Source organism: Ascoidea rubescens, assembly GCF_001661345.1.
Source record: "Ascoidea rubescens DSM 1968 unplaced genomic scaffold ASCRUscaffold_1, whole genome shotgun sequence".
Classification (NCBI taxonomy): Eukaryota; Fungi; Ascomycota; class Saccharomycetes; order Ascoideales; family Ascoideaceae; genus Ascoidea; species Ascoidea rubescens.
The window spans coordinates 2,831,403-2,856,820 of record NW_017962913.1 but is presented as its reverse complement, the minus strand read 5'-3'; the positions used below and the strand labels follow the sequence as shown (position 1 = coordinate 2,856,820).

The following is a 25,418-nucleotide window of genomic DNA, read 5'->3' as shown; positions in this document are numbered from 1 at the left end:
TTGCTGTGTTCTTGTTTTGGTACTAATTAACCATTCACCGATTCCTGGATTACTGGATTACTGGATTACTGGTTATAGACTCTTTTTTTTGAACAACAACCATTTATAGCAATACCTTAATTAAAATAATATAGAAGTGCTGTGCTTGTTTAGTTTCATATTCATCCCTATTTATTTGGATATTCTCTTCTGATTTCTTATCTTTTTTCCTTATATTCATTACTTCTTTTTTAACAATATTGTATTACTTTACTTTTTATCTTTATCTTTATTTATTTATTTTTCTTAATATTTTTGGCATTTTAATTGTAATCTCAGTCTCGTTTTTATTTTCATTTTATCCTGTTTTATCTCACCTTATTTAATTTTTGATTACTTTACCAAATGAGTTCATTATCTTTTTCATGGGGTTTCCAACCAAACCTAAAAGCTGACAATACTAGTGCAAATACCAATAAAAATAATAACAATAATAATACCAGTAATAATAATAATAATAATAATAATAACAATAATAATACCAGTAATAATAATAATAATAATAATAATAATAATAATAATAATAATAATAATAATAATAATAATAATAATAATAATAATAATAATAATACCAATCCCAATAAAATTAATAAATCAATTAGTATTAAATCCAAGGTTAATAATGGTATTACTAATATTAATTCAAAAAAGTCTATTAATAAGTTGAAGAGAAAAAATCACTTTAATGATGAAAATAATTATAACCATCTTAGTAATAATAACATTAATAATAACCGTGTTGGAAAACCATTAAAATCATCAACGAATTCAGGTTCTATAAAACGAATCCGTCAATCAAATTCAATTATAAAGGGTAAACAATTGCCATTACAAAGATTGATAAATGTCTTGGATAAAGAACAATTATGTACTTTAGTCAATAAATTGATTCAAGAAAAACCAGAGCTAAATGAGATTGTTTTAAAAAAAACATATAGTTTAAAATTAATACCGGGAATTGAAAATTCATTAAAATATCTTGAAAACTATTTAAATGGTAAAATTTTAAAAAATTTACCATACAAGGATGATATTGAAAGTGAATATTCATTTTTAAGAATTGAAAAAAATTTGATTGAATTTTATAATATATTAAGTGATTTCTTACTAAGTTTTTTACCTCCAATTGAAATTTCGTTTAAAAATTCAATTTTCTTTATTAATGGAGTCACAAATATTATTCATAATTTGCCAAATTTTAAAATTAGTCAATACAATTTATATCATAAATCTAATATTTACAATCAACTATCTGATGCTTGGTTATCTATATTAAAAACATATCTTTCTAATGAGAGAAATGAAGGTGATAGTAATAATAATAATAATAATAATAATAATTTTAATAATCTTAATAATCTTAATAGTCTCGATATGAGCTCTTCAATTCAAATTCAAAATCCAAATCATAATATTAATTATTCAAATCAAGTTGAATTTGGGAATTTTGATGGATCGAGCAATCATTACAATGATAGTAGCTATATTAATAATAGTAATGACCAACTTTTGACATTTGAAGATGAATTAAATAAATTAAATAATAGCAACAAAAATAATAATTGCAATATTAATTTGCTCTATCTTCTTGAAAACAACTGGGACAAGCTATTAAATGAACACAAGAGCAAATTAAATCAAAATAATTTCAATTCATTTGATAAGGTTTTGGAATACTTAAATAAAAAAATCAATGACTATAATAACTCCCTAAAGCCTTTTAATTCGATTATCATGGAGACTCCCTTAAATTTAAATTCAACACCAAGTCCAAAGAGATTTTTATCCAACAATAATTTCTCGCTGAACAACAGTCCATTCACCAGATTGCAAGTCAATTCGCCAATAATCCAAGATTCGTTCAGATGAAATCAATATTATAGAAACCCAATTTCTTTTTCTCTTCTTTTTCTTTCTTTTTTTCCTTTTTCTTTTCCTTTTTTTTCTTTTACAGTCATTTTTAAACCCACATATCTATCCCGTTGACTGACTATAGCTAATATATTTGTTGCCTTATATCTCTGTCTGCCTCTCTATATATTTGGCCTATACAATACACACCAAATTGCTCCTTGTCCAAATCTCGCCAGCTCTCGAGTGCTGTTTCCCTCTTCAGCCGTGGTTAAATGCCGAAACACAGCTTTAGTGGAACGCAAAAAGCAATTGCCGTGAGCCTTTCTCACCGCCGCTCATCTGCAACATTAGCGCGCGTAGTCGCAGAATAAAGCGTAATAAGGCGGTAATAAACAGCTCTCGCGCACGCGGTCGTGGCGGAGTTCCACGCGCAAAACTGAGCAAAGCCTGTGAGAGCATGAAAAAGCTCTTAGCTGGAATTGCTGTATCAGTGCTTTATCTTTTCTTCTTCCTCTGCTTCACCAAAATGTGTCCAATTGTTCTCTTTGGCTGTATGTTTTCTCAAGTTTGTTGCACTAGTCGCCGTGGGCCCTAATAGTTTTGTACTGAAAATACTAACTTGTTTTGTCTTCGCACATTTCAAAATCCAGTCGATGCTTACGATAGTCCTGTTTCTGATCCTGAAATTTCTAATAAAAGGTTCATGTGTCCAAGATGCCATAACAATGCTGTTGGAGTAATAACCCACAAACGGTTCTTTTCGTTGTTTTTCGTTCCTTTGATTCCCTTGAAATGGGGCAAAAGATGCAAATGTTTCATCTGTGGCTACACTGCTGAGGTCAACAAGGACACCCTTACTAGAGTTAAACAAGGTGCTCCGTTGGTTCTATCGTGATCCCAATGATCCCAGTGATATTAGAAAATGAAGTGATCTCAGCAAGTTTTAATGGTGATACTGGTTGTGATCTCACACAGCACTTGCACAGCTCTAACTGGGGCCCATTCTCCCGTGCTCTTCTCTTATAGTGGCCTTGCAATGGTCCTGCCCTTTGTTTCCACTCATGTCTTCTCCTATATTTTTTGTGTTTTTATATCTTCTATATCTCTAATTCCTCTCTTAAATACTGCTAAACTTTTAATACCCTTCTTTAAGGCCTCTTTCTCTCTCTGTCCATTTCCTTCTTTGTGTCCGTTCCGAAAAGCCCTACTCTAGTCAGAAACAGGGCTCCAGCCTCGGTTCTCTTTGTTTTTCAGCTGTTTTTTAAAGTTTTTCCTTTCCAAAAAAAGAAAAAACTTCTTTGATCATTTTTAAATTAGGCAAATTTCTACTGTTGCTGACTTTTGTTGAATGAATTGCTAGGTCTTGAATTCTTTTTATCTTTTCATTCTGTGTTTATTGTTCTATTCTTCATTTGGAAAGGTTTCTCATGTACTGATATTATATATATTATATATATTATATAATGTTCACTCTAATTTGTTTTCAACATGTTTTTTCCTTAATTATTTTTTCCCTCCATAATAAAAGCGACCAATATCCAATTTCATTCTAATTCTCTTATCACTTGACAATCTCAACAAATATTCTAATCATTAATTAAGTAATTAATTAAATGTCTAGTCTTTTAATATTGCCCTCAGAAATAATTGAAATGATATTTGATCAGTTTTTCAGTTACTGTTCAAATGATATAATGTCCAAATTATCCTTATTATCATTATCAAAATTCAATGTCATCTCTCATCTAGCCTCTAAATTTTTATACAAAAATGTCATTTTAATATCCTGTTCAGTTAACCAAAATTATAGATTCAACCATTTAAATTTCAATTTATCAAATTTTGAAAGCTATCTTAAATTTGACAATAATTATAAACTTAATAAAATCGGTAAAAATTATAGCAAAAATAGGAGCATAAATAAAAGCATAAATAAGACTATAAATAAAAATAGAACAAAATCTAAAATAAAAACCAAAGCCAAAACAAATATATATCGAAATAAAAATGAAAAAAATATAAACATGTTGCCGGTATTGAATAAAATTAATCAGTTTACTGATAACATTTACATGAACTCGATAGATACCCTTCAAAATATCGATAGTACTTATAAAAATCATCTAAAATTAAACTATAAAAAGATAAAATATATCAAATTTAAAGAATGCTGCGATAATAGCATTTCAAATTCAATCAATGAGCTATCAACTTATGATTTTAATAAATTTAATTCTTTAAAGACTTTGTTATTAAGCCATGGCAGTTTACCTTCAAATATCGGTATAAATAATTTAAACTTGTATAATTTAAAAACTTTGAATTTAAATTTTAATAATATCTCCTCAATAAATCAATTCAATAACTTGCCGAATTTAAGAAGATTAAAACTATCAAATAATCAAATTTTTAAAATCGATGGTTTAAATAATTTATCAAACTTGAGACACTTGGACTTATCTCATCAAATTATTAAACATGAATTCTTATTACCTGAACTGTATTTAATCAATAAAATTGAAAATGTTAATCATTTGTCTAACTTAAGAGGCTTGAATTTATCTCAAAATGCAATTCAATCAATTGAAAATGTATATAATTTACCATATTTAAAATTCTTAGATTTATCAAATAATCTAATTCAATCGGATCTTAATTTCAGTTTAAATCTAAATAATTTGTCATCAAATTTAAACGTTCTATTACTCAATGGAAATTTAATTCAATCAATATCAAATGTATACTGGCAAAATTTTAAAAATTTGAAAAAATTAGATTTATCTCACAATAAAATTGTTGAAATACCTGAAAGTTTTAATTGTTTAACTAATTTAAATGAATTGTTTCTAGAAAATTGTGGTTTCAAAAATGGTTATGAAAATAGTTTAAATAATTTAAGCAATTTAAATAATCTAAAATTGTTAGTCTTATCAAATAATAAAATTGAAGTAATTGGCGATTTATTTGATTCAAGCAATAACAATTTACAGCTTTTAGATCTATCTTTTAATTGCATTCAAAGCATTGATTCACCTTTTAAAAAGTTGAGAAATTTGAAAAATTTAGATTTAAGTTATAACAAAATTAAACAAATAACTGGGTTTGATAATAATAATAATCTAATAAATTTAAATCTACAAAATAATTTTATAAACCATCTTGATAATTTAAAAAATTTGACTAAATTAACTAGATTAAATTTAATGAAAAATCATTTAACTTGTTTAAATCCGTTAAATTGTCTAATAAATTTACAAGAATTAAATTTACAGAAAAATAAAATAAGTGATATCAATGGTATGAGACTAAATAATCTTACCAAAATTGATCTTAGCCGTAATTTGATACGAAGCGTTAGTTTATTTGACACACAAGAATCCTTTTACTTTAATTTTAACAATTTTAATAACTATAATAAACCAAAATTTTCAAATTTAAAATCTATAAGATTAAATGAAAATAAAATTGAAAAAATTTCTATTAAAATTGATAATAATAAATTTACAAATTTAGAATTTATTGATTTATCACATAACCGAATTAAAAAAGAGAATAATTTACAAGTCAATATAGCTGTGAATAATGATATTAAATCACATTTAAAAATAAAACTTGATGGTAATCAATTATCAAAATACAAAATAATACCCAAAAACAACGTAAATAATGAGGTTGCACCATTGCCCTTATTTAATGGCTTAGTTTTGGGATTGTCTTGAGAGCTGCATTTTATATATAGTTGTTTGGTAAAATTTCTGGTAAATTTATACATTTTTTGTTTTTTGTTTTTTTTGTTACACATTTTTTTATCTCATACTTCTTATCTCATATTTTTCAACTCATATTTTTCATTTCTTATACTTTATATTTTATATTTTACATTTTAAATAGCATTTTGAACAAGTTCGAAAGGATATCATACTTTCCAAAATGAGACCGTAAATATGGATCAGTAAAAAATAAATGCGTAAACATTGCGTGACGTGTGCGTGCAGAAAAGAAACGTTTTTTTTTCGATTTGAAAAGATTTGTAACGATTAGTAAGATCAGAGACATTAAAAGGTATATAAATAATATAAATTATCAATTATCAATTATCGTGCTTATATCGTGCTTATATTGTACTTATTGTCATTATATTTGAAGCCATATTCAAGTCATATTAAAATCATAACTATACTTTTTTCATATTCTTACTATGTTTACTGGGTTAATTGAGCACATTGGAACAGTCTCGGAATACAACAAACTTGATGAATCAAGTTCTGGGGGAAATGGTGTTTCTTTAACAGTAACTGATGCTTTACCCATTTTAGTTGATGCCAAAATTGGAGACTCTATAGCGATAAATGGGACCTGTTTAACGGTGACTGAACTAATCAATGCGAGCACATTTAAAGTTGGAATTTCAAGCGAAACCATACGTAAAACCAACTTGGGAGAATTACATGAATCGTCAAAGGTGAATTTGGAAAGAGCTATGGACTCAGATGTCAGATTTGGCGGGCATATGGTTCAGGGCCATGTTGACACAATAGCCAAAATAGTCTCGAGAGAAAAGGAAGACAATTCGATAATATTCACATTTCAATTGAGGACTGAAGATGATGAAGAAAAAAAATTGGTCAATTATATTGTGAAGAAGGGGTTTATTTGTCTTGATGGAACCAGTCTCACTGTGACTGACGTAGACTACACCGATTACACCTTCAAAATCATGATGATCAAACACACACAGGAAAGAGTCATTATGCCACTAAAATCCATTGGGGACTATGTTAACGTCGAGGTGGACTTGGTGGGCAAGTTGATTGAGAGACAGATCGAAAACCAGCTTGAAAACCTCAACGAGAGCAGCCCCCTAGCAAAGTTCATTGTCTCGATTGTGGACAAGAGAATCAAGGAGCTTGTGCACTAGAACCAGAGCCCCCAGAGCAACGAGAACATCTCCAGGGTCGCCAGAGACACGATACACCAATAAACACCACTTCGAAGCAACCCAACGCTGCAAATTCGCGAAACTCTCCCAGCCGCCCTCGGGCTGCTATTATATGTGCCCTCGGATGTGTTTCCAGTTTCCCAACACCCAGCGCCGAAACACAAGCTCTGAGCTCCGGCGCCATTCCGGACGCGACTGGATTAAAACCCACAACATCAACAAAAGCTCGTTTTGCAGTATTTAATTCTGGTGTTTCAACCTAATTTGCTTCCTCAACATGCAACTTTCTACTCATCGCTATCTTTTTTTGGCTCCAGTTCTTTCTCTGTTTATAAATACTGGGTGGCTTCCTTCTTTTCGTCTGTTCTTCTTTTGTTTCTTCTCCTTTACCCTCGCCAAATGGACTCCTCTCTCCATGAAATGAACTACTCTAGATACTCCTCCCCCAACTCTCCATTAATGAGCAAGATCACCAATCCTGCTTCCACCACCTCAACAAATTCTCTTCCTTCAGACAATGGCAAGCCCTCTCTTCCACCTTCTCACCCTCCTGTTTCCTCCAACCAAGACGATTTTCTACAGTCTCCAACTTCCCAGAGAATTGCGGCCCTCAATCTTTTATCCCCAAAGCCTTCATCATCAAGCATGATACTTAAAATTTTATATTCCTTTAAGGACAATTCATCATCCTTTTTGGCCAGATCTTCCTCCACCATAAACATCAACTATCAGCATATTACTTTGAACAATGTTTCCATAACCTTGGGCCTAATCAATGTCAAAACTTGTATAGACTTGATTATAAATTCATCCCCTGAATTATTTCTTGATTTTACTAACTTGGACAATAACTATGTTACTAATAATAATATCAATAGTTTCAATAATTCTTCCAATAATATGATTACAAACGATTCTAACAACAATATAAACTCGAATATGAATTTGATTTCAATATCGAATGACTCCAATGTTCTTAAAAATAATTTTGACTATAACATATACATCTCAGATGTAACCGAGCCCAATGAACCCTTAGTAGGAATTGGCTTGTTGTCTAACATCTTGAATAACTCCATTAATTCTCAAGTCACGATGATACCTGGAAAGGTTTTAAACAGTTTTACTAGTCTTTCAAATACTTTCAAATTCGTGAAAACTTTAGAAATTAAATTACATTTCATAAAAATAAATAAAATAAATAAACTTAATATAAGTAACAGCATAAATAATAGTATAAATAATAGTATAAATAATAGTATAAATAATAGTATAAATAATAGTATAAATAATAGTATAAATAATAGTATAAATAATACTTATAACAACAACAACAGCAATAGTAACACCAATAGTAATGATAATAATCTAAATTTTAATGACCTTAATTTAAATAATTTACAAAATCTCAATTTTAACAATTTAAGTGACAATTCCACTTTTGTATTGCCGAATTTGCAATCTGATAATGATTTAAAGCAAAATAATTTTCTTGATGATTTCTTTGATATAGATTTTAATGAATTTCCTTTGGAATATTCTTTGGACACCACAAATATCAATGAAAATGATCTTAACTTGATCAATTCTACTAACATCGATACTGCAATTATAAATAACAACAATAATAATATAAACAATGCCAATAATAATACAAATAACAATAATAACATAAATAATAACATAAATAATAACATAAATAATATCATAAATAACAACAATGACAACGAAATAGAAAATAATGAAATCGAAAATAACCAAATTGAAAACAACGAAATTGACTTGGAAACAGATTTAATAAATAATGACAATGTCAATTATAATGATAATGATAATTACAATAACAATCAAAATGAAAATGAAAATGAAAATAATACAACTAATCCCAATTCAAATTCTAATATCAATATTAATATTAATGACACTGTTCAATCCAATCTAAATTCTAATACAAATTATCAAACCAATAATTCAAATCAAAAAAAATTTAAAATTCCAATAACAAAAAAAAATAGATTACCAAAATTGGCTTCTTTTGCTACTTCAAATCAAAACTATTTAGCATCTTCTCCAATAAAGATTAAACTAAAAATCAATAACAACAACAATAACAATAATAACAATAACAATCATAATAACAATCATAATAACAATAACAATCATAATCACAATCACAATACTAGTACTACTAATAGCGCCTATATTAACAATAATTTTAATAATCTTTACAACAAAAGAAATCCTAAAATTCAAAAAAGAATAACCAATCCTGCTCCTGCTCCTAAAGCTGTAAGAACCCAATCTTTACCTGTATATCAATCGGATTATTTATCTTTATACCCACCAAATTCCATCGCTAAAAGATTGAAAATGGCTGATTTAAACAATTCAAACTCTCTAAACGCTAGATTAAACGCCGTTAGAAATCCTTCTAATTTATCTAATTTATATAAAATCTCAAATACAAATGATGATATTGATACAAATAATGGCTCAAGTTTAACCTCGGGAATTAATATCGAATTACTTAAAAATGCTAAAAGAAGACCAAATTCCAAGAAAAGACTTTCTGTTGGTGGTAATACTAATAAAAGTCATAATAACAACAGCAATAATAGTGACAATAATAAAAGTTTTACCATTACAGCAAATTCTAATATAAATCTTGACAATACCAATAATAATGATAGAAATGACAGAAAACATAAAGGCAAAACGTCGTTAAAGCATTTAATTATTAAAGAAGAATTAGAATTTGAATCACCACCAGATTTACCAACATGCATTAATTGTAAGACTCATGAATCTAAACTATGGAGATGGTTTTACGGAGACAATGCATTGATGCTAAATGATCAGGGACTTTTATGCGATTTTTGCCACATATATCTAAAAGATTATAACAAAATGAGACCAATACCACTTCTTAATAATAAAAAGAAGAGAAAAACAATACCCAATGAAACAATTAAAAAAAAAAAGAGAAAGGCTTTAGGCACAAGCAAGATCGTTGAAAAGAAAATATGTGACATCAATTCATCACCATTGGCTTCGTCGACATCAGATTACTTTGAGGCTAATCAGGAAAGTGAATATAATATCAAAAAGTTACTAATGAAGCGATCACCCCACAAAAGTGGTTCATCACACTCAAAAAAAAAAGTGTTGGGCGAACTGAATCTAAACAAACTAAACATTGCCAGTAGCGAATGCAATTCAACAGAGGAAACCGAAAATGAAAATAAGGAAGATCCCAATAATCTCGACCATCTCAACAATCACAACGCCAACGATAGCAACACCAATGAAAACAAGGAAAATGACCAGGCTCAGGAGGAAGAGAAACCCAACCATCTCAACACCAAGCTCGACCTTCAGAATCCAGACACTGTTGAGTGTAACATCAACGACCTCGACCAGTTCAGCGACATCTTCAACTTGAACAACTTAAACAACTTGGATACCTACAACTACCTGCCATTGACAGACATTGATCCTGTTGATCCATTCAACAACCTAGAATAAATGCCCTAATTTAACCACCACTGCTTTTATTTCATTCATAATCTGCTCACAATTCATAATTTATTCATATTCCATGCTCTTGAGGCCCAGATTGCTGGTTATACCATCAGTACACAACTGCATTAGACTACATTAAATTACCTTAGACTACATTGGTGGTCATAAACACGTTTTGATGATTTTTGAGACCGTTATTTTGAGACCATTTATGCGGGTCTTCTTTTTTAGATTTTCCAGTGAAAAATTTTTCTTTCTTTTTTTACCTTTCTTTTCAAAGAGTATAAATTGCATAATCGACTCCAAAAAGTTATCACTGTAAAAATTTAGCTCCATCCACACTTGTTTACTCTGTTATAGACTCAATTCTCTTAAGCTTTTAGTACTGTCATGTCTCAAGGAACTCTCTACTACAGCGAAAAAACTCCTCGTGGTTCTTTTCCAAAGGCCTTAATTGATTACTTGAAAATCGATGTTGCTGCAAAGACCACCGATGCTCCAGAATTTGCTGCAAACTTCCCATTGAAAAAGATTCCAGCTTTCATTGGTCCCAAGGGTTTCAAATTAACTGAAGTCATTGCCATTATTCTTTACTTTGTCTCTTTATCGGATCCAAAATCTCCATTATTAGGTAAAAACTCACAAGAATACTGTCAAATTATTAGATGGTTATCTTTTATCAATTCCGATGTTATCTCTGAGATTACAAAGGCCATTATTCCATTATTCCCTCAATCTAGTGTCCCATACAACAAAAAGGCTGTTGACATTGCTAATGCCACTTCTGAAAGATATATCGATATTTTAGAAAAGAGACTTGCTGACTACACCTACTTAGTCTCTGAAAGAGTTACTTTGGCTGATTTATTTGTTGCTGCTGCTCTCACTTTCCCTTTTACTTTTATTTGGGGTAATGAATGGCTTGTTGCTCATCCAAATATCAGCAGATGGTGGAAAACTGTTATTCACCATCCAGCTTTAGAACCAATTTATGGTAACTTCAAACCAGTTGAAAAACCACTTGAATATGTTCCACCAAAGAAAGAAAAAAAACAAAAACAACAACAACAACAACAGCCTAAGAAACAAGAAAAGAAAGCTGAAAAACCACAAGCTGCTGTTGAACCACCTCAACAAACTAAAAAACCAAAACACCCATTAGAAGCCTTAGGTAAATCTACAATTCCATTAGATGAATGGAAACGTGTTTATTCTAATGAAGAAACTAGAGAAGCTGCTTTACCATACTTTTGGGACAAGTTTTTCAACCCTGAAGAATGGTCCTTATGGAAAGTTGGTTATAAATATAATGATGAATTGACTTTAACTTTCATGTCAAATAATTTGGTTGGTGGTTTTTTTAACAGATTATCTGGTTCCACCAAATTCTTATTTGGTTGTTTAGTTGTTTATGGTGAAAATAATGACAATGGTATTGTTGGTGCTTTCTTAGTTAGAGGTCAAGAGTTTCAACCAGCCTTTGATGTTGCTCCAGACTGGGAATCTTATAGTTATGAGAAATTAGATTCTTCCTTACCAGAAACTAAAGATTTCGTTAACAACATGTGGGCTTGGGATCAACCAGTTGTTGTTGCTGACAAAAATAGAGAAATTGCTGATGGTAAAGTCTTCAAATAAGCAATTTACAAGATTTAACAATTAAAAATAGAAACAAAATTAGAAATAAAAATGATAATGAAAATAAAAATATACGCTAGCTTGAAATTTATAATGTTATTAAATTCTTTTAAATAGAAATAAAATTTATGTAAAATATTTTTTGATTGATCTATATTTTTAAATGAAATGAAATGAAAAGTAAATAATAAAAAAAATTTTTGTCTAAAATACAAATTGTAATAAATAGTAATATAAATGAAGGTATGGATAAAAAAAATATCGTTAAAAGTCATTAAAGGATTTCTGGAATTTAGAATTTGTTTTTCTCAAATATGTTTGGATGATTTAGTTGATTACTTGAACTACTCAATGATCTTAAACTATCAGGAGTATTTATATAATTATCAAGTTTCTCATTCGAATGAGATATATCAAAAATTGAATTATCCGAATCTGAGTTATTTCCAGAATTTTGAGAATTTTGAGAATCATTTCCATGCAAATAAAACCCATAGCTATTGCTATTTGAATTATTATTATTGTCATTATTAATAATTCTTTGAGTGGTTAATTTTTTAATAACCTCATCTTTTTCAACAGAAAAAAACCAATCCATTTCTTCATCATATTGATACATTTCCCAGCTTAAACCGTAAGGTTTAGGTTCAAGAACATAAACCGAATGTTGAGGAATTTTTAAATCAGTTAAAAATTCTTTATCAAGATTCATAAAGTAAGCTAATAAGATTCTCAACACGATCTCATGAGAGATTACTAGAACGTGGTTTGACAATCTTTCCAATTCAATTATAAAGGGTCTTAATCTGTTAATCACATCTAGATGAGATTCACCATTATTGGGAAATCTATAATGTAATTTTTCATTAATGTTGTTGCTATTAAAGATTGAACAATATTTTTGATATTCTAGAGGAAATTTCGATTTAAATTGGTTTGGAGTTAAGCCGTTTAGTGAACCAAAGGATAGTTCATTTAATCTTTTACTTTGCTTGACTTGATAATTGTCAGTATCGTTTTCAAAAAAAGTTAAAGTTTCAATAGTTGGATTTAGCATTGAAGAAAAAACACTAAAGTTGAGAGGATTATCCACTTTAATATTTAATTTTTTCTTTGAAATTGAAATCGGATGGTGAGCAGTAGTTTTTGATTTAATTGTGGATAATAATTGGTCCTTTTTATCAAGAAAAGAATTTTTGAATTGATCTAATCTAAATTCTTTTTGCTTTTCATTTAAGAAACGAACTAAAGTCTTTGAATATTTTTTACCCAAGGGGGTTAAAGATGTATTTGTTTTGTTATCTGAGAGAGATTTATAGCCGATTATATTATATTTATCATCATAAGACTGAGCATGAGTTGATAACCAAATTTGTCTTGATTTTAAATTGAAATTCAATAGGTAAGAAACGATTTGGGAGGATAAAAAGCCAGATATGTTGTAGGATAAGATCTTTTTACCGGCGTTTATAATTTTAATATATTGCAAGCCGTTGTCAATATTTTCATAAAATTCTTCTTCATCATCATCTATTGTTTCATAAGCAGATTCGTAGTTTTTCAATCTTAGTTTGAAATCATTCAAGGCTAAGATTGGGTCTAAATTTGAGTAATCGGGACCAGATAGTTTTAAATTTATATTTCTTTCGAGAATAGAAGTATCAGTGCAGATACTCTCTAAAAAAAGAACTTTTAATGTTGAATTTGATTTATGTTTGATTCTTTGATAAACATGGTGTCTTCTTAATTTGGTGGTGTTGGTGGCATCGAAGATACCAACAGTGCCATTTTGGTTGATAAGATAATCCAACAAGTTGTCCAAAGTGTCCATTGCCCAATTTTCTCTCATTTCCAAGTACGATTTATTATTTGGATCAAAAATCTTTGAAGAATGATCAATTTCAAAATTATCATTATTATCATTATTATCATTATTATCATTATTATCATTGTTGTTGTAATGAGATTCAGGATGATTAAGAATCGGTTTTGTAAGAGGGTTTGAACCAGCTCCATGATTTTGTTTTGATGATCTTCTTTTGTTTCCAACATTAAAAATCTTGCAGTTGTATTGCAACCAGTTTAAATATCTTATCAATTTTTTTGTTATATAGGATTTTCCCCTAGCTGGTAAACCAACCATTACAATAACTAGTTTTGAATTCAAATCGTGAATATTGCCATGGGGATTTAATTTCGATTTGGTTTGGCCCGGAACATCGATTGTTGGGTTGTAATTATTTGAATTGTTTAGGTGATTCAAGTTCAAGGTATTTATCAAGTCATTTAATTTATTTAGATTTGTCAGATCAGTGAACTCGTTTAATTGATTTAAATGAGTAATAATATTCTCATTAATCATGTTGGTTATTAAATATTTATCAAGTACTATTTAAATGAATAATAAAGATAATAAAGATAAAGTGTTGAAGATAAAGAAGATCAAGAAGTTTCGAAAAGGATGGAGAAATAGAAAAAACCATGATTATTTTGTGAAATATATATGAGCTGATGATGAAATTAGGTGAATCATAATACTAATAAAGCAAATAAAAGCAAATGGGTTGAAAAATAATGAAAAATATGAAAATAAATGAAAATAAATGAAAAAATATGAATGAGATGATTAAATTTTTCAAATTAAATTAGGAACCGAGAGGATTTCCGTACGATTTCCATTGAGTTTTCATACTGTTTCCATTGAGTTTTCATACTGTTTCCATATTGATAAAGAGAGTTTGGATAATAATAGGAGCGTGAAGGAGAAGAAAGCGACAGCAAAAGAAAATAAGGATCATGAGGTGGAAAGAAACAAGAAAGAAAGTGCGCGAAAAAAAAGATGTGAAATGAGTCAACAGCACGCATGTTCCGAACAGACTGGGCTATAGTAGTGAAGTGGTGTTCCGCAGTAAGAAACACAACTTCATTAAGAGCTAAAAGCACTGAAAATGGGTAGTGGGATTTAGTAAGAAGAACGTGCGCAGATAAGCAAGCCATATGTCCGCTGAGGTCTGATAACGGGCGCCAGGAAGCGCGGATCCGTGGCTTTCCTGCCGTGTTACCGCGGGCTGCGGTCCGGGAGGAGAAGAGAGACAGAGAGAGGGAAAGAAGAAGGAGAAGCAGCAGAAGGAGGAGGAGGAAGACTGGTCATTTTCGGGAGCGGAGATGAGACGAGAGACGGAAGAGATTTTTCCGCTGAACGGATATCACGGGGTCTGCGGTGGCTAGAACCGGATTGGATTGTGGGAGAGTGTCGGCGTTTAAGGGAGCAGGAGAGAGGATGGTGGAGCCGGTGATATCACTGCTGGTGTTGGTAATGTCGTTGGCATTATCAACGGTGTTGTCATTGGTGTTGTTTTCGGTATTTTTGGTGTTGCCGTTGGTAGCGACGGTAGTGGTAGTTTTCTTGTTGCGATGAGGTGTAAATTTCTTTTTGATGTGAACCATAGAATGTTTGGAGGATGATGTTTTGGTTGATTGGGAATCCAGTTTTTCAACTATTTCATCATCATTGGTAATGGTATTGTTAGTGTTGTTAATTGGATTGATGCTCATTGGCTTAATTTCTGGATTTTTGTCTGCATCATTATTATTAGTAATATTCATTAGATCGAGAATTGATTTGAGATTTAAAAGATGATTGAAAGGAAGAGGATATGGAGAGTACTTCAAGTGTTTGAAATCATTTGAGGATGAGATTTTATAATCATTCCAGAACAAAAAGTGGATGTCTTCGATTTTTAAATTTTCTGGTGTATTGATATTATTAATAGTATCAATATTAGTGGTAAGTGAAAAGGAATTTAAGATGGAAATTATGGAGTAAATTAGAAAGATTAAGAATTCAATTAAATATAAGTTGATTGAATTTAATAGTTTAAACAATTTTAAATTAACATCTCTTAATTTAAAAGCCAAAATTATTGATAAGTTTAACAATTGGATTAAGATAATTAAAAGTGAATTTTTAAAAGAAGTACATTTTGTGATAAAAATAACAATTGGATTATGATCATTACTTTTATTTTGAATATTATTTTCATTCCTATTATCATCTTGGTAATCATTATTATTATTATTGTTGGTAATGTTAAAACTATTTTTTAACTCACCATTTTGAATTTGAATATAATGGTCAATTCCATTTCCAATTCCAATTTCATCATCATTTTCATTTTCATTTTCATTTTCTCCTTTATAAGCAGACAAATATTCATCGTGATGAATATTGAGTTTATTTATTTCTTTTAAATCAACTGTGTTATTAATTTCATTTGGGCTCGTTGGTTTGCATCTAAAACGATTCATGTCTCTGAAATCAATTTTTTTCATGTATCAGTTATTGGTCAAGTGTTTAAACGAAAATTCTAAATTCAAAAACAGGATGAAATTCTTTCAGGAATTATAAATGATAATATAATAAATAATAATAATAATTATTTCAATTGTTTTAATTAGTTGTTTTAATTAATTATTTTAATTCTTTTAATTAAAATCGGTAAATACAGCTAATAAAAAAAAAGATAAAAAAAAAAGAAACTTTAAATTAGTATCGTATCAATATTGGTATTGATAGTTGTATTGGTATTTGTGTTGATATTAATTATTAAACATTCTTTTTCTTGACCAGTCTACATTAAAATAATTTTATATCAATTTTTTTTTTTGTTTTTAAAAGAAATCGATTTAAACATTGCATATTTTAACGAAAAAAACCAATTGCAAAAGAGAGACGATTTGTGGTTTCCCCCATTGCTGTGGTTGATGTATCTAAATTTGTCTGTGTTACAACAACTACAATGTTGCAAAACCACCGTTTTGATACTACAACCACTACGTTTTATGTAGCCAATATAAGCAAATAAACAATGTAATCCAGCCTTTGTACTACAGCGATTACAATAGCTGGAGGACTTCTTTCAGTGGTAGTAACCAAGTAACTGGGTGTCTGAAACAAGCAAGGCGAAAGAAAGAAAAAAAAAGAGACATCCACACGAGTGGCGTTGCCTTTGTTTCGGCTGTTGGGGCAGCCCTATTTCAAATAAAATTCTGAATGAAATCTGGGTCTGGAAAAGCTGCAAATTTTAGCTAATAAAGGAGAGTTCTTATTTGTTATGGTACTGACGATTTAAATCAGTAGTGATTGGGTGTATAATTTCATGTCCTATTTTTCATATCTCTGTCTCTTAATTGTCTTTTGCCTACTGTGCCTTCCTTACCTTGTACTAGTAATTCGGATAAGAAAAAAGAACTCTTTTCTTTATTTTTTCTTTTTTTAGTTTTGCAATTTTGCAATTTTGTATTTTCAGAATCTATTTAATGCTCATTGCACAGAAAGAAGTGAGAGCGGCTTTTGTTTCAATTTCAACTCCATCAATTCACTCAATTAAATTCTCGATCTCGTTTTAAAACTCATCAAACTTTTTGGGAATTTATTTGAAACTAATTGGTCATTTGAATCGATGCAGATTATTATTGACTAGTATTGATTAATCAGGATTAATCTGAACGAATTCATCGATTTGGACATTTGTGAATTCCAATACTTGGTGTATTGATGTATGATTACTATTTGTTATTATTGTTATTATTATTACTATTGTTATTATTACTATTATTATTATTATTATTATTGTTATTGTTATTATTATTATTAATATTATTATTAAAAATAATTTTAAAACACCAAATATCTAAATCCGAATAGTGAAAGCAAACAAGCAATGAAATCATCAAGTTGTTTGTTGAGTTTCAGGACACAAAACAAAATACATGCAGAGTTTTATCAATTCTGCCCTATTTGTTTCAATTCGTATACTTGGTGATTCAGGAACAAATATATCCACGAAATTTCTAGTTTTGGTGACATTTGGGAAGAAACCTGTAGAACTCCTCTTGTTTAGTAGCAGCAGACCCGCCGATCGGGAGATAACTCTGCTTCTCATCTCGAAAAGGCGGTGACGCCAGGGCACCTGCATCGCTTAGCAAAGAACTAATTTGAGCCCAGCAAAACTAAAGCGTGCCAATTGGTGCTGATTGGTGTCAGACGGTGCTAATTGGTGCTTACAGGCGCTACTTTTGCACAGTAGCACAAGAACCGGGGTTCACAAAAGCCTGTGTAAAGCCCTGAGTCCGCAGCAGCACGTCCTTTATGTGCAGTATCACACATACAAACGCCCACATATGCCGTCAACCGCTGTTGACTGCCGGAAGGACCTTTCCAGAACCAAGCGCTGTCCGCGCAGAAGACGTCTCGAAAGATTTTGTGCAGTGCGAATTGGCTGGAGAAATACCGAGCACTGAAAGAGTTGATAATACCAGCGATGGTACAGATCACATTCACACTGCAGTCTAATTTTCACAATTTCATCTCGCTCTCCAAGTTCTTAATTTCAGAGTATCTTAGTATCCAAACATCTTAATGTTCCCCTGTTTTTGAAAACTTTTGTTTTTCTTCTGTCCTTTTTTCGCTGTCCCAGATCCTCTTTTCAAAGCATTTCTTCTTCATTTCTGCTATTTCTCATCGAGTTTGATATTTAAACTCTTAAAACTCTTTTGCTATTTACTTGGTGGGCTTTATTATTTATCAACAGAATTTAAAACTGTATATTTACACTGATTCAAAAAGAATTAACAACAGTTTAAAGAATTTATTGAATTCTATACAAAATTGCAAAAAGTTACAAAAAATCTTAAAAATTATAAAAATTATAAAAATTAGAGGAAATTAGAGAATCAGAGAAAATTAATATAAATTAACATAATACCTTTTGGTACTTCTTTTGGTGATTGAAATTGAATTTTAATTTTTTTTCTTTTAAGATTCATACAAACTTTTCTATTTCCTGATACTTTTCTTTTATTTAAATATTTAAGTATTTACTCAAAGTACAAACAATTTAAATTAAGAAAAGAGACAAAAGAAAAACAAATAGCAAATTTACTCCAACACTAATCATTTTCAAAATAACTTTGTAACTTTTTAAATTTATCTAAAATTCAACAAGATTTTATTAAGATTTTTTTAAGATTTCAATAAAATTTTAATAAAAGGTTTTAACTTTCAGTTTCCATTTCCTGTTATTTTGTTATTTTGTTTGTTGTTTTCTTTTTTGGATTTGATACTTGATTTTTAATTTTTATAATTTCCTAAATTTTCTAAATTTCTCATATTATTTAAAGTATTTAAAATAATCAATTTCATAATTTCATAATCCATCATTTCTTTTGTTTGGATTAAGATTTCATATCTAATAAATATGGGTAAATACCCATCAAAATTATTGAGTGAATCTTTTTTAACCAACATAAATCTCATTAATAAAAGCCATATAAATACTACTATTAACAATAACAATAATAATAACAATAATAATAACAATAATAATACTAATACTAATACTAATACTAATATTAATATTAATAATAACAATAACAGAAATAAAATGATAATCGATAACAATAATTTAATACAATCTATAAATGAAGATGAAAATAAAATACTTGATACAATAGATAACGATAATATAAATATACACAACAATAACAATATAAGTAACATGGACAATATACCCAATGACATAGGCATAAACCATATATATAAAATAGATATAATGATAAATCACAAAGACATAATACAGACTATACAAGAAGAAGACGAAGAAGAGGATGATACACTAACAAATCTCAATCTGACAAGTCTGAATAATAATAATAATAATAATAATAATAATAATAATAATAATAATAATAATAATAATAATAATAATAATAATAATGATAATAATGATAATGATAAAGAAAATAAAACTAAAACATACACTTTGGAAGAAATAGCAAACCACACATCTCCCAATGATCTATGGATGATAATATATGGAAAAGTGTACAGCATAACCCCCAGTTTTATCTCGTCTCATCCAGGTGGCCCCGAGGTTTTACTAGACTGTGGAGGAATAGACGCAAGTTCCTTTTTCGAAGACGTTGGACATTCTGAATATTCAAGAGAAATGTTATCGCCCTTTTATATTGGAGAATTGGATGAATTTGACAAAGTCAAATTAAATAAAAAGCATCTTAAAAATCAATTAGCCATGAGCATTAAAAACGATTCATTAAAAAACACCTGCGATAAATCAAATAAATCCATCAAGTCTAATAACAATAGAAACATCAATAACTTACTACAAAACTGTATCCCAAATTATGAAAACCCCCTCAAAATTATCTCTCCTCCAAATTTTTCGAGTTTTAAGAAAAAAATTCCAAAATTAAATTACTCAAATTCAAATGATATCTATCCTTATAACAAGAAAAAAAAATCCAAATGTAAAAAAAATGATAACCTCTCAACTATACTACTATTACTTGTAGCAATTTTATCAGCCTTATTATTTGTTTACATTCAACATAAAAAATGGAATGATTTACATATATAATAATTTCTTTATTCTTATTCTTATAATTTATCTTTATTCAGAATTATTATTGATCACTATTATTACCATTATTATTATATTATTTTTACATGATTTTTACTATAGCATTTTATTATCATAGTTTACTTTTCTTTTTTTATTTACTTTTCATTTTTGTATATTTAATCTTTTTTTGTTCAACCTATATTCTAATATCTTTTTTTTAGTTTTATTATTACTATTTTTTTTCAAGATAATATTTTGGGTGTTTCAAAGGTCTTTTTTCATTTTCATTTTCATTTATTTTTATCTTTGTTTTTATCTTTTTCGTTGTTTCAACTAAATAAATTTATTATATTCTTTTTTTACTTTTTTTTGGTTTTTCCTGTCTTCTTTTCTTCAATTCTACACTGACTGACTCAACCGGTAAGTCAAGCCAGCTAATACTCTATCTCGTATACTTGAGTTCTGATTTTTCTGACTATAGTCTTCAAAGCACTGAATAAATTATTAATAAAATTATTTCCAATTTATTGGACGTGTTACATTAGGTTTATATATCACTCAAATTGAGTTCCCACTTTTTTAACCATATCGCCAATATCAAAGAAGGATTTAGAGACATATCCTGCCCAATATATACCTCTTTAAAGTTCTCACAACTTCCTTATTGTCACTAATTTTTTGCTTCCTCTGCTCGATTCCCATTTTCCTCACCTACAACATTGGTCGTGTTGTAGGTGAGGATAAACCACGATAGAACACCAACACGATGCAACACAATACAATAAAAAATAATGAAAATAACGAAAATAAAGCAAAAGGACACAACAATAAGTAGTGAACAGGTACAAAAACTGGATCTAGGCTCTGATGTCACTCTCCAACTTCCTTGCTCTTGTCATCCAGTATAGAGGAGAAGGTTATCGCTGACTTGTTTACTTGCCTATTTAGCTCTTCAACTACTGGATTATCCACTTGCCAGATGATACTTAGATAACAGATAATAAACTAATCATAGCGAAATAATTATTATTTAAATATTTAATATTTAATATTTAAATAATAATTCAGATTTGATGCTTTTGTGACACTTTTGCTAATTTTATAATTTTGTTTTTCTCATTTTTTGTAAAAGATCCCAAATGACGTCTCCGTGGATACATTACAATATTTTGAAAATCCACACTAAACAGGCCACAAATTCAATTAAGTTGTAAAATTATATACACTTTTATATAAGTTTGATACAATTGTATTGAATTCAAATCATTTCTATTATTTAACAACAGATTTGATCTCGTTGAAAGGTCATCTAACAATAGGCTGATATCTCTCTCAAATCATTTAAAAGAAAAGAAAATTTCCTTAATCAGTTACAATAGCATATATGTTTCCTAAAATTTCTATAATTATTAATATTTTTGCATAATTTTTTTATAAAGTTCTATAAAATCTAACAATTTTGAATAATTGTGAATAATTTTGAATAAAAGTTAACAAGCTAAAAGAAAACAAAATGGCTTATAATTTCAATTTAAATTCTTATTTGAATTCATAATTAATTTCTCATTTGATTTCTTAATCTATCGTTATAACTTTTAGACTGAGACTAAATTTCCCGATCTGTTAACAATCAGCAATCAATCAGTTATCAATTGGTTATCAGATATATGGAATCCAACAAGTCTTCAACAGGTGTTCAATCGGTTTCAAACAACTATTTATTGAGATAGAGATCATCGGCACTCAAGTTCAGAGCGCTGTTTTGCAAGGACAAACCTGCTGTTGTAGAGCCAATTCGACCAGCAGAGTACGAGAATCGCAAAGGGGGCTTTTGTGCCGGTGCCAACAAGGGCGAGGAGGGTTGTGTTGCAGGACCAGCGTCGCTGTTATCAAAGCTATTGTTGCTACTGCTGGGAACAGGATCGTTGTCGCTGTGGGAAACGTTGATTTGGATTGGGGCCACGCTGCCGGTGCCAGCTGCATCAGCGTCGTTGTTCGAGATCTCGTTGTGCTTACTAACATCAGCTAATTTGGACTCAATGTACAATCCTCTTTCAATTGAGCTGGGAAAGCTTAGCAACTTGTTCAAGTCGTTATACCATTTGAATAGCTCCACTTTGTCTTCAGTTTTGAAAATAATCTTTTGAATCTTCTTTGATAAGGGGTTTTTGTAAACCAAGATGAATTTGGAAATTTTGTCAAATTCAGAGATAAAACAATTATTCAACTTTAGTGAGTAAATTGGGGTATTATCATCAATTAGGTTGTTTGACTTAAATTCGTGCAAATAGTTTAATGTTAAAACATAATAATATTTGTTATATTTATTAAAGACTTTAGATTTTTTCAACAAAAACCCCATTTTAATTGATTTGGATAATATACAGTCATTAAATGGGTAGTAAATATCACCTAGATTTCTTGGTCTATTAAAATTAGAAATGAAGTTTTTATTTCCATCTTTGTTAATAAACTCATTCCATTCACAGTATGAATCTTGATTAATAATATCAATTAGAAATCTTAAATCGCCATTAGAATTAGCATTAGCATTAGCATTAGAATTAGCATTAGCATTATTATTATTATTATTATTATTATTATTCTCAATTAACGTTAAATATAAATTCAAATTATCTTGAATCTCTTGAAAAATAATTCGGTCCAATTCAGAACCATTTTTTTGAATGTTTTCATATGCTTCAATCAAATAATTTTCTTCTAAAATTTGATTTTTCAATTGCAAATCCAAATTTAATTTTAAAAGATATGGATCCTTACCAATAATGTTAATATTATCAATTTCATCCGTGGAAGAAGACAATGAAGAAAATGATTTCAATGATGTTGAAGATACGGATTTCTGATGTCCAGTTGATAAAGAAGTTTTATCATTACTGTTATTGTTTTTATTGTTTTTAAGAATGATTTTGTTGGTTTTCAATTCAAATATCGAGGATAAATAATCAGTCAATCTTTGTCCAGTTAAAGCAATTTCCCTGTTGATATTGTGATTAGCAAAATCATTTGATAAAATTTTAATTTCTTTAATTTTCATGGAAATAATCTCATTCAAATTATTCAAGTTTGGAATTAAAATTTTGGAGATTGTTTTATAATTCTCGTGATAAATTTTGCTTTGATTTTTATGGTAGTTGTTCAAATTTTTGTTCAATTTGTTAATGCCATTGGAAAAGTAATTTTTTTTAATATTATTAAGAGAGATATCTGTGTCATTATTAAACATATTTATAGAAATGTTATCGTTATTGTTATTATTATTGTTATAATTATCTGCATCACTATAATTGTAATTAAAAGTATTTTCGTTATCCTCATCATCGTCACTTTTACGATTATTTAATACACCTTGAGTCAAGTTATTATTAAAGCTAGCCAAGGTTTTAAAATTGTAGGAAATTTGAGTGAAATAATTGACCAAAAAACCAATCAATTTTTTCCAGTTATTTAATCTTTTTACCAATTTTTCAATGGGCCTCGCATTCTTTGATGGTATGTTGTTTGTGAAATATGGCGAATTAAAGTCATTGATTGGTAAGATCAATCTCATCAACTTCTTGACGGTCAAAACATTGTGCTGCAAATAAAACACAGAATTAGTAACTGAAGTTTTGGAACTAAAATTGTTAGACATTGTTGATTCCTGTCAATGCTTTTCTTGTTGACCATTGAAAGACAAAAGATGAAACGAAATGAAATAGGGAGACGTGGGATATATATACACAGGCAAAAGTTGCTTTTTGAACCAAGCCAATCTTCGTGCTTCCTGATCCTGCTCCCAAGCAGCTGTGTGAGGTGCGCTTGGTGTTTGTGTAAATCGCTCAGGGCCTGGATGGGCTAAATATAACACCCGTTGTCCCAGAGCCGCACGTGACTCGGGGTGGGATCTGAGCTCGGGATTCGACTTTTATCTGGGAATACACTTGAGGAAGATGGGTGAAGAGCGAAGACCAGAACGAAGACCAGAGCAAAGAAAGACAACTTTTGGCTATTGTAGTTACTGTTCTGCTGCCAGGAAAGAACTGTTGGAGGTTGGACCAGGCATGAAAAATGGCAAGATCTAGAGAATCAGAGAACACCAAGACGTTGTCAAAAGAACTTCTTCTTACCTCATTCACCGGCGCCATCAAAGGAGGCCTTATAGGCCTTACAGGCTCAGTGATGCTCAGATACATGTGGCCAACCTGGAAAAATCTCAGAATACCCATCAAGTGTTTTTGGCATGTTAGCTGGGTGTCAATGGGTGCAGTGTTTTGGGCTGATAGGCATCTAGTTGTCTTTAGTGATAGAATGCTTTTGGAGCAACAGGAAAAAAAGAGAAAGTTGCTAAATGACGCTGCTGAGAATGGTATTTTTATCGATTACAACGATAAAACTGTATTAACTGTTTCGCAATTGGAGCTGATCAAGCTAGTCGAAAATCTCGAAAAATAATTCATATTTCCATATGACGTATCTTCAACAAATTCATATTCCTCATCAATCCATATAGCCCTAAATAGATACTAAATAGATTACTCATAAGTTCTTTGTAGGTTTTTCGTAGATTCTAAATGTATAATTCTAAATGTATATTCCAATAAACACTCGTCTCAAATTGTTGATTGATCGGATTTACCCTTTGTGTATTGTTTTGCTTGCTGTTTCGCTTTGCCGGTTATTTCAACTGTAAAGTAGATTGGGAGGACAGTGTGGGACACCCTGGAGAACCGGAGTACTCCAGCTGCTGCTTCTGGTGCACCAGCATCCTCAACCTTGGATCACTCTGCTTTCTGCTCTTGGAAGCCATGGCTCAAGCCATAGCTTTAGCCCTAGCTTTAGCCCTCACCAACATCTCTTTAAAACCTCTCTAAGCAGCGTCTTGCTCCTTTGGCTCTTTGGATAACTTTTCTTTTTGGGGCAGGCGCAATCTCCCTCGCACCAACCTGCTTTATCGGGAAGTCCGTTCAGCAAGCAGACACCATTTGTAATTCCGTTGTTGT

General features: G+C 29.9%; 12 protein-coding genes across 12 annotated transcripts; 9 read left to right on the top strand and 3 right to left on the bottom strand.

Annotated features, from left to right (window-relative positions):
• Positions 1–846: 846 nt before the first annotated feature.
• STS1 (Sts1p) lies at positions 847–1,305 on the top strand (the record flags this gene model as incomplete). Its single annotated transcript, XM_020189934.1, has 1 exon — positions 847–1,305. A coding segment is annotated over one exon (459 nt), but the record flags the coding sequence as incomplete, so codon positions are not given.
• Positions 1,095–2,204, top strand: ASCRUDRAFT_74015 (uncharacterized protein). Its single transcript, XM_020192516.1, has one exon. The coding sequence runs from the start codon at positions 1,414–1,416 to the stop codon at positions 1,906–1,908; it is 495 nt and encodes a 164-aa protein (XP_020050684.1). The 5' UTR covers positions 1,095–1,413; the 3' UTR covers positions 1,909–2,204.
• A 392-nt stretch (positions 2,205–2,596) lies between these two features.
• ASCRUDRAFT_29528 (uncharacterized protein) lies at positions 2,597–2,788 on the top strand (the record flags this gene model as incomplete). Its single annotated transcript, XM_020190126.1, has 1 exon — positions 2,597–2,788. The coding sequence occupies one exon, from the start codon at positions 2,597–2,599 to the stop codon at positions 2,786–2,788; it is 192 nt and encodes a 63-aa protein (XP_020050683.1).
• A 1,129-nt stretch (positions 2,789–3,917) lies between these two features.
• Positions 3,918–5,612, top strand: ASCRUDRAFT_79231 (leucine-rich repeat domain-containing protein; the record flags this gene model as incomplete). Its single annotated transcript, XM_020194354.1, has 1 exon — positions 3,918–5,612. The coding sequence occupies one exon, from the start codon at positions 3,918–3,920 to the stop codon at positions 5,610–5,612; it is 1,695 nt and encodes a 564-aa protein (XP_020050682.1).
• Positions 5,613–5,889: 277 nt separating this feature from the next.
• RIB5 (riboflavin synthase) lies at positions 5,890–7,021 on the top strand. The gene has a single exon (XM_020188604.1). It carries the CDS (start codon positions 6,092–6,094, stop codon positions 6,809–6,811), a length of 720 nt encoding a protein of 239 aa, XP_020050681.1. The 5' UTR covers positions 5,890–6,091; the 3' UTR covers positions 6,812–7,021.
• A 210-nt stretch (positions 7,022–7,231) lies between these two features.
• On the top strand, positions 7,232–10,357 carry ASCRUDRAFT_68359 (GATA-type transcription factor; the record flags this gene model as incomplete). The annotated part of the gene is made up of 2 exons (XM_020191521.1): positions 7,232–8,048; positions 8,346–10,357. 2 exons carry the CDS (start codon positions 7,232–7,234, stop codon positions 10,355–10,357), a joined length of 2,829 nt encoding a protein of 942 aa, XP_020050680.1.
• A 387-nt stretch (positions 10,358–10,744) lies between these two features.
• ASCRUDRAFT_30827 (putative translation elongation factor 1-gamma) lies at positions 10,745–11,992 on the top strand (the record flags this gene model as incomplete). Its single annotated transcript, XM_020190224.1, has 1 exon — positions 10,745–11,992. One exon carries the CDS (start codon positions 10,745–10,747, stop codon positions 11,990–11,992), a length of 1,248 nt encoding a protein of 415 aa, XP_020050679.1.
• Positions 11,993–12,560: 568 nt separating this feature from the next.
• Positions 12,561–14,135, bottom strand: ASCRUDRAFT_17187 (bifunctional 6-phosphofructo-2-kinase/fructose-2,6-bisphosphate 2-phosphatase; the record flags this gene model as incomplete). The annotated part of the gene is made up of 1 exon (XM_020189470.1): positions 12,561–14,135. A coding segment is annotated over one exon (1,575 nt), but the record flags the coding sequence as incomplete, so codon positions are not given.
• A 1,004-nt stretch (positions 14,136–15,139) lies between these two features.
• Positions 15,140–16,324, bottom strand: ASCRUDRAFT_68356 (uncharacterized protein; the record flags this gene model as incomplete). Its single annotated transcript, XM_020191520.1, has 1 exon — positions 15,140–16,324. One exon carries the CDS (start codon positions 16,322–16,324, stop codon positions 15,140–15,142), a length of 1,185 nt encoding a protein of 394 aa, XP_020050677.1.
• Positions 16,325–19,803: 3,479 nt separating this feature from the next.
• Positions 19,804–20,031, top strand: ASCRUDRAFT_25662 (cytochrome b5-like heme/steroid binding domain-containing protein; the record flags this gene model as incomplete). The annotated part of the gene is made up of 1 exon (XM_020189902.1): positions 19,804–20,031. A coding segment is annotated over one exon (228 nt), but the record flags the coding sequence as incomplete, so codon positions are not given.
• A 1,805-nt stretch (positions 20,032–21,836) lies between these two features.
• ASCRUDRAFT_74008 (uncharacterized protein) lies at positions 21,837–23,706 on the bottom strand. The gene has a single exon (XM_020192514.1). It carries the CDS (start codon positions 23,660–23,662, stop codon positions 22,130–22,132), a length of 1,533 nt encoding a protein of 510 aa, XP_020050675.1. The 5' UTR covers positions 23,663–23,706; the 3' UTR covers positions 21,837–22,129.
• A 600-nt stretch (positions 23,707–24,306) lies between these two features.
• On the top strand, positions 24,307–25,056 carry RCF3 (Rcf3p). The gene has a single exon (XM_020192513.1). It carries the CDS (start codon positions 24,487–24,489, stop codon positions 24,868–24,870), a length of 384 nt encoding a protein of 127 aa, XP_020050674.1. The 5' UTR covers positions 24,307–24,486; the 3' UTR covers positions 24,871–25,056.
• The last annotated feature ends 362 nt before the right edge of the window (positions 25,057–25,418 follow it).